The following is an 8,799-nucleotide window of genomic DNA, read 5'->3' on the forward strand; positions in this document are numbered from 1 at the left end:
TAAGCTTAAAACAATACACTTAATAACAGCAAGCATGAGTTAGTCATAGAATAAAGTTCTTACCCAGTAGGCATCCCTATGGGAGAGAAGACAGGTTCAGCCTGTTGATAGATCCCAGAAGTTACAGTGGAGTCTCCCCTAACTTCTCCCCTCATCTGTCCACTTTTTATACTTCATAGTACATTGCATATTCATTCATCATACACAGGATAGGTTACAAGTTTCTTGCTTCTAGTGTAAATGAGCACGCATCCTCAGATAGCACTACTGAAGTTTTTCATTAACTACGCATGCTCTCCAAGTGGGGGTTTGCCCTCTTTCAAGGGGGCTATTTGAGTTGGAGGTCGCGATCTCCCACTACCACAATTACCTTTGTCCTACTTTTGACTAATTTTCTGTTGATGTATGGGGGTTGTAAGATCTTATCAGCTTGTCTTTTCCTGCAACCAGAACTTCCTCGCTTGAATGCTCCTTTCTTAGATAACGGTATTCTTTTCACCATCTGTTCTTTGTCACTCATCCTTCCCAAGACTGACTCCCTTGATTAGAAGTCCCTTCATTCATAGAGAGTGGGTCAGCTTGACCTAACTTTGTGCACAGATGTGTTTAACACTAAATCGGAGTGTGGTAATTCGAGAATTTAGACAGCAATCCCCTCCCCTTTTGGACTTATTTCAGTCCAGGACTGTGGAGTGGCTGGAAGAAAACGGGCATATTATGAGCAATCCAGACCGAATAACTTGGTTGTAATAACAGGCCGCAGCTCTAACAAGCTGCAGGTGTTATGAAGGACATATGCAAGGCCAAGGGAGACAAAGAAACTGTGTATTCACAGAGAGATAAGAGAGTTGGACAGAAAGATGAGAAAAAACAGGATGCCCGCACAAGGGGGGAGCAGCGTGTGGGCACCACACCGGGACCAATCATAGGGGAAGTGGAAGCATGTGAACGAGTAGTTTTAACCTATCACCTTTTACATAACAAAGCATGCGTAGTGTGTGTATTTTTAGCTGTAGAGTATAAATTGGTGTGAGTCTATTAATAAAGTGGCACTAACTTGATCACATTGGTCGTATAAGTTGTGTCCAAGCCTTCTGCGTCAACAAGTGGCACCCGAACAGGGACCCTCTTGTCCATGCTTCCAAGAGCGAAGAGGCGGGTCAGAGGGGGTGGAAGAAGCCGGCCGTAGCAGGCACTGCCCCAGTGCTTGGGAAGACGCGCGCGCGCAACCGTTGGAATCGCCCTGATCAGGTGAGCGGTTGGGGAGGAGATGGGGTCCACGCTGAGCAAAGAGGAAGCAGCAGTGGTGAAGCTCCTCCAACATATCCTCTCTAAGAGAGGGTTATCTTATGATGAGGGAAGCCTGAAGCGGTTGCTGTCATGGGCTCGGCAGAGTGGATTAATCCCCTCAGTGAGTGCAGCCTTTGAACTAGACACTTGGGAAAAGATTGGCGCGGCACTGTGGGAGGACATTAGTTCAGACTCTAAAGACAGTGGGAAGCTCTCCACAGTGTGGAGAATGATCCTAGAGACTCTGAAAGAGATGAAAGCAGAACGACAAACTACCACATCTGCTTTCGCTGCCCTGTCGGCAGAAGTTGAAGGTGCTAGAGCAAAAGACTCTGCTACTGCTATGACATTCTCGGGATCCTTGTTCCCAAAAGCCAAAAGAAGGGACAGGGATACGTTGCGTGTAGCAGTAGTGTGGCTAAAGGGCCGAGAGCCAAAGGAAACGAATCCGCCACCGCTTGAATCTCCCGATCCAAGTTCGATAGAGCAATCCCCAGAACGCACACGTAGCATCTCGACAGAGGACAGCTTCTATCCACCTCTGCCTCTGTCCACGCCTCCGTCACCCTGATCGGCATCTGCAGAACGTTGCTGTGGTTTGGAGAATGTGCAGCTGCAAGATCTCATGAAAAAATTGGAGCAACTTGAGACGTGGGTGCAAGTTTTGGCGCAGCCAGCTCCTACAGCACCGCCACTATCTCCCTTCTCTACTAATCCTTTTTTACAGGGTGGAGGGGGGGAGGACGTCTCTGGGGAGACATTAGCGGCGGGACCGTTACCACCGCCAGTTCCAATGGGAGGCGTGGGGGGTAATTGTAATCCATCACGTCGATAGCTGGGAGTCATTCGGGATGCAATTATAGAGGGGCAATTCGGGCAATTTGGGCCAATGGCATTTCCTGTGATAGTAACACCACAGGGTAACGAGTGGGAACCCTTAGATTGGAAGGTAATTAAAGAAGCGAAATTAGCAGTAACACAATATGGGTTAAAAACTCCATATACTAACTCAATAATTCAGCATATTTTCACGGCAGATTTATTAACTCCGTATGATGTGAGTATGGTTGTACAAGCTTTGTTAACAGCTTCTCAGCAGATACAGTTTTTTCAACGATGGCAAGCAGCCTGTGATGCTACCGCGGCCACGCCTCGTCAGCAGGGGGATCCGCTGTTTGGAGTGAATGCCCAAATGCCAACAGGCGCCGGCCCCTTTGCTAACCCTGAGTGGCAAGTGGGATTCCGACCCGAGGTGTTACAATTAACGCGGGAACTAGCTCTGAAAACGATTTTTGCCCTCCATGATGACAAATTAGCGCCAGCATTTACAGGGATAAAACAGGGACCTACAGAATCTTATCCAAAATTTATAGACAGACTGCATGCCGCTCTCATGAGTAATCCTGATCTGAATGAGGATATGAAAGCAAAGCTTCTTGATATGCTTGCTTATGATAATGCTAATGAGAAAACTAAGAAAACTTTAAGCCTCCTGCCGCGTGGGTCATCAGCTGCCCAGCTGTTGGAGGCGGCAGAAAGAATGATTGATCAGGAAAAAGCTGCCTTTATGGCTGCCGCGGTAGGAGCTGCAGTGAAGCCGCTTGTGCAAGGAAAAAATAATAACGGGAGTCAAGATAGGAGATGTTTTAATTGTGGCAGGATGGGACATATTAAATCACAATGTCATGTTCCAGGCTTACAGCAAAAGAAATGGTGTGTGCAGTGTCGGAAAGATAATCATAACACCAGTGATTGTCGGAAAAAGGGAAACGAGATGCGGAGCACGTCTCGCCCTTGAGCTACGACACAAGTCCAGGGTCCTTGGACCGCTGCTCTGCCACCACCTCCAGAAGCGCCGGAGTGGACCTGGCAACAGCAGTAGCTATTACTCTTACCGACACCACAGTTCAATTGGTTGATTCAAATCTTGTGGGACCTTTGGGACATGGTTTAAGTGCCTTATTAATCTTCAGTATCTAGGAAAGGCATTTTTGTAGTCCCAGGACTTATTGATGCTGATTTTGAGGGACGGATTAAAATAATGGTTTACACACTAACTCCCCCTATAACTGTTAAGGAGGGATCAAAAATTGCTCAATTAATTCCTTTTGAAGCAAAAGTGCCTAACGCAGAACAAAAAAAAAAAAGGGGTGTAGAAGGTTTTGGATCCACCGGTCAGCCCGATGTTTTGCTAGCCATGGACATCAGTCAGGGAAAACCGGAGGAACAAATGGAACTGAGACACCCTAGTGGACAAGTGTGCAAATTGCAGATGATTATAGATACTGGAGCTGATGTAACGATCGTACCTTTTTTTAAGTGACCTAGGCAGTGGCCTCTAATGCCAGCGGGTACTGGCATTGTAAGGGTTGGTGGGACTCAAGCTACCTTTATCAGTAGAGATGTAATTGCATTTATGTTCTCTGATGGTAGGGTAGTAACTACACGTCCCTATGTAATGCACCTGCCTGTGGCACTAATTGGAAGAGATCTGCACAGTCAGGTGGGAGCCTGGCTCGTTACTTTGCCTTTTTAGGAGCGGCCACTGTTGAGCGGCCGATTCTAAAAATCAGCTGGAAAATTGATGATCCAATTTGGATTGATCAGTGGCCGCTAAAGTAAGATCGGCTGCAGATTGTTAATAATTTGGTGCAGGAACAATTAGATGCTGGACACATCGTGCCTTCAACTAGTCCATGGAACACCCCAGTTTTTACAATCCCAAAGAAGTCTGGGAAATGGCATCTGTTACATGACTTACGAGCAATCAATGCTGTTATGTGTGATATGGGCGCCTTACAACCCGTGCTACCCTCTCCGGTTATGTTATCAGAGGATTGGGATTTGGTGATTATCGATTTGAAAGACTATTTCTTTACAATTCCTTTACATCCACAGGACGCTGAAAGGTTTGCTTTTACAGTGCCATCGATAAATAAAGCAGAGCCAGCAAAAAGATATCACCGGGTGGTGTTGCCGCAGGGAATGAAAAACTCACCTACGATGTGTCAATTGTTTGTTGCCTGGGCTTTAGAACCAATTCGTAAGCAGTGTCCTCATTTACTTATCTATCATTACATGGATGATATTTTGGTTGCAGGAAAACAGCTGGATTCTGAGACGATTTTATGTCAGCTCACACATAGTCTTGGAAAAAGGGAGTTGAAGATAGCCCCAGAGAAAATTCAAAAGAAAGGGCTGTGGTTGTACCTGGGTTGGATCCTTACAAATGGAATGATTCGACCTCAGAAAGTGAAAATTAACACAGCAATAGAAACATTGTCTGATGTGCAAAAATTAATGGGAGATATCCAGTGGGTTCGTAATAACTGCGGAATTACGAACGATGATCTGAAACCATTGATGCCACTCCTGGGAGCATCTACGCAGGCTCAGGAGCGCCGTCGATTGAATGAGGATCAGCAACAGGCGTTGCAGGTGATCACTAATAAGATAGTGACAACTTATGCTCACAGACGACTAGACGACCAAGCTCTTTCTTTTATGATAATTAACTCAGGAGGTGAGCGAGAACACCCATTAGGGATTATTATCCAGCTGGGAGAAGGGAGACCGCATTTACGAATTTTGGAATGGGTTTTTCTCCCTTTCCAGCCCAGAAAGACAGTGGTTACACGTCCTGAATTGTTTTCACAGCTTATTATCAAAGGCAGGCAGTGAATTGTAGATATCTCAGGCCTCGAACTGACAGTTATATATGTACTTGTGTCTCAACTGTATTTGGACTGGCTGTTGTCTGCTTCAACAGAATTTCAAATAGCAGCTGCTGATTTTTTGGGAACTCTCACTAACAGTTACCCTTCGGACAAACTTTTGCCATTGTTATCTCATCAGCGCATTGAACATTTGCCTTTGTGATCAGAGGTTCCTGTAAAAGGGATAACTGTTTTTACTGATGCTGGGTTGAAAATCTCGGACAGCTTCAGTCACCTGGAAAGCAGGAGAAACTTGGGAACATAAACTACTCCCTGGGGTGACTGGAGACTCTTTACAGACTTTAGAACTCCAAGCTGTTATTTGGGCATTTCAGCACTGTTTTCAAGAACCTGTTAATGTAGTATCAGGCTCATTATATGCTGTGGGTACGGTACAGCGTTTGGAACATAGTATGGTGAAACCTGTGCGAAATCCTGTATTGTATACTCTGTTGTTACAATTGTTAACACTTTTGAACCAGCGTTGGGACGAATATTTCATTGTGCATATTCGCAGTCATCAGAAATGTGGAGGTCTCACATTAGGTAATGCTCGGGCTGATCAGCTTGTCGCTCCAGCCTAGACAGGTCCTGTTGTTAAAACCTTTGAACAAGCTAGGTTATCACATGAGTTTTTTCACCAGTCAGCAAAAGTGTTGGCCAGGCAATTTCACATTCCTGTGGCTGATGCTAGAGAAATTGTACAGTCCTGCCCTGATTGTCAGAAGGCAGGAGTTGGCCTTGGTTTGGGGGTGAACCCTCGGGGACTTCGACCCCTACAACTTTGGCAGATGGATGTAACTCATATCCCAGAATTTGGCAGGCTTAAATATGTGCATGTTTCAATTGATACTTTTTCCCTAGCACTCTGGGCAACGGCACAAGCTGGTGAAACAGCACGGCATGTAATTAAACATATGCATGATGCCATTATGGCACTTGGAGTGCCTGCACAAATCAAAACTGATAATGGCCCGGCCTACGCTTCTTGGAACTTTACTCATTTTTGTCAACTTTGGGGTATACGTCATATCACAGGCATACCACACTCTCCCACGGGACAGGCCACTGTGGAACGAGCGCATCAAACACTGAAAGCGCTTTTGCAAAAACAAAAAGGGGGAGAGGTATTGGGTCCAGCAGAGTGTCTTGCAAAAGCGATATATGTATTGAACTATTTACAGTTTACAGGTGATAAAAATGAACCGCCAGTAATAATACATAGTTTGGGTTTGAGATCTGGGGTAAACCAGTGTGGAAATAGTGGTTTTGTTCGATACAGAGATGTCTCTACAGGAGAATGGAAGGGACCTGTGGAACTAAAAATGATGTGGCGAGGATATGCTTGTGTTGTTACAGATACCGGTGTTAGATGGATTCCAAGTCACTGGGTGCGGCCCTGGAAAGGAGATCTTAAGAGTAATGAAGTAGAGGATCAGGTTGAAGTAGAGGATCAGGTTTAATTTCTTATGTTTTACAGGACATGGGTCAATATCGACGGTAGTCTTACATCCTGAGGCACTTCAACGACACCAACATCAACTGAACTTGGTCTTGACCCCATGTGAACACAGACGCTCAGCTCAGAACAGATCAAGAAAAATGACACAGCTTGTAGAGAATGTGGTCTGAACTGTCGACCTTGGGTTTTAATACATTGCACATAGTGTGACAAGAAGACTTGGAGAGTCGCACGTGCATGTGATTGGGATAGTGTGTTTAAATGTCACTCACGTAATGATCGGGTTGTGTTTTGTTCCGAAGCGAGCGGGTTGTCTGACTTTGTAGGTGTGTTAGCATATTGGTAATCTGCTGTTAATATGGAAAGACAAGTGCGAATACTTAGAGAATAACAGTAGTTTTCTTGAGGTTTTAAGCTTAATTAAGGACCTTGGGTGAAGGATTTTTAGTAGAAATTAGTTTCAGGCTTTTAAGACGCTTAGCTTTGCAGTGTATTAATCAGAATAATAAGATAGTTGACAGGATTTGTAGAATTAGAATAAACATTCCTTGAAGCTTGCAGGTGCATTGGAGCAATTGGAAAAGGGAGGTAAAATGATGGCGACACCTCAAACGTGGAGCATAGTTATGTTGATTTGTTTTCTACCAGGTAGTGAGGGGATTTTTGACATTTTACCCAGAACGAATATTTGGGTAACATGGGCTGAGGTAACAGATTTTTGTCTGAGCTTGCAACAAGCAGATAACCCTTTTTGAACCTGTTTGATTGGTATTCCTTTGCAGGAGAATGAAACCGACTTTGATGGGTATTGGAATCCACGGAGCGTAAACCTGGCTAACAGAGAAAGCGGTTCTTGTTTAAGCCCGAACAGCAGATATGTTTGGCCCTCTATGCATGGCGCAGCTTGGCAGAAAACGGTCATTGAAAATTTAAATCAATTACATCAGTTACCTTTACAGGAGTTAGACTTATTGGCTAGCATTGTGCCTGTCGAATATGTTAATGTTACTGCAACCTCAATGCCAGGTTGTAAAAGCATGTCATCACAGCTCCGACCAGTAGATGGTACAGGGGTGATCTGGTTTGATAAACCGTGGCATAGTTGGTTTACAAGGCAAGGGGAACAGGGCCAGTATGTAGGTTATCTAAATGTCACAGGGCATTCTCTTTGGAGTAACTTGAGAACAGGAGGGTTACATGTAAGCACCACAGGGGGTTTTAAACTTCCGCCAGGAGTGTTTCTGGTTTGTGGAAATAGAGCATGGCCCAGTATTCCCATGCAACCTGTTGGTGGGCCTTGTTACCTTGGACGGCTAACATTGTTTGCTCCTCACATGAAAGATTTATTAAATGTCAGTAGGGATCATGGGAGATTGTGCAGATCCATTCGAACTTTTGATGATACATGTAATGACAACGTACAGCTGCCATCGGTAGCCGCTGCTATAGCCACATCTATTTTTCTTCCAGGAGGAATGGCAGCCATGAATGCAAAAAATATATGTAGATTAGCATGTTGGGGTCAGAAACAATTTAATTTGACTACACAAATGATAAGTGAGCTACTTACTGATGTAGAGGGTGTTAGACATGCTACTTTGCAGAATCGAGCTGCCATTGGTTTTTTATTGTTAGCACATGGACATGGTTGTGAAGATTTTGAAGGGATGTGTTGTTTCAATTTGTCTGATCACTCAAAAAGCATAGCTCAGCAATTAGCAACACTGCGCGAGAATATGAAGCATGTTACTGAAGGACATGATACTTTTTCTGACTGGCTCAATAGCCTCGGGCTAAGGGGATGGTTGCAGATTGTAGTTAAAGGAGCATTGGTAGTGTTAATAGTGTTCTTGATTTTGATATTGTTACTTCCTTGTTTGTTTCAATGTTTGCAACGCATAATTAATGGGTTAATTAAACGGATGTCTGAGAATGGGGTCTGGATTGCTCAAAAACAAAAAGGGGGATTTGTGGAGTGGCTGGAAGAAAACGGGCATATTATGAGCAATCCAGACCGAATAACTTGGTTGTAATAACAGGCCGCAGCTCTAATAAACTGCAGGTGTTATGTAGGACATATGCAAGGCCAAGGGAGACAAAGAAACTGTGTATTCAGAGAGATAAGAGAGTTGGACAGAAAGATGAGAAAAACCAGGATGCCCGCACAAGGGGGGAGCAGCGTGTGGGCACCACACTGGGACCAATCATAGGGGAGGTGGAAGCGTGTGAACGAGTAGTTTTAACCTATCACCTTTTACATAACAAAGCGTGCATAGTGTGTGTATTTTTAGCTGTAGAGTATAAATTGGTGTGAGTCTATTAATAAAGTGG

General features: G+C 44.5%; 1 protein-coding gene across 1 annotated transcript; it reads left to right on the forward strand.

The window, feature by feature from the left end:
• Nucleotides 1-7,358: 7,358 nt before the first annotated feature.
• Nucleotides 7,359-8,501, forward strand: LOC130141974 (syncytin-A-like). Its single transcript, XM_056323341.1, has one exon. It carries the CDS (start codon nucleotides 7,359-7,361, stop codon nucleotides 8,499-8,501), a length of 1,143 nt encoding a protein of 380 aa, XP_056179316.1.
• Nucleotides 8,502-8,799: the final 298 nt, after the last annotated feature.

This window comes from Falco biarmicus, chromosome W (genome assembly GCF_023638135.1).
Source record: "Falco biarmicus isolate bFalBia1 chromosome W, bFalBia1.pri, whole genome shotgun sequence".
Lineage (NCBI taxonomy): Eukaryota > Metazoa > Chordata > Aves > Falconiformes > Falconidae > Falco > Falco biarmicus.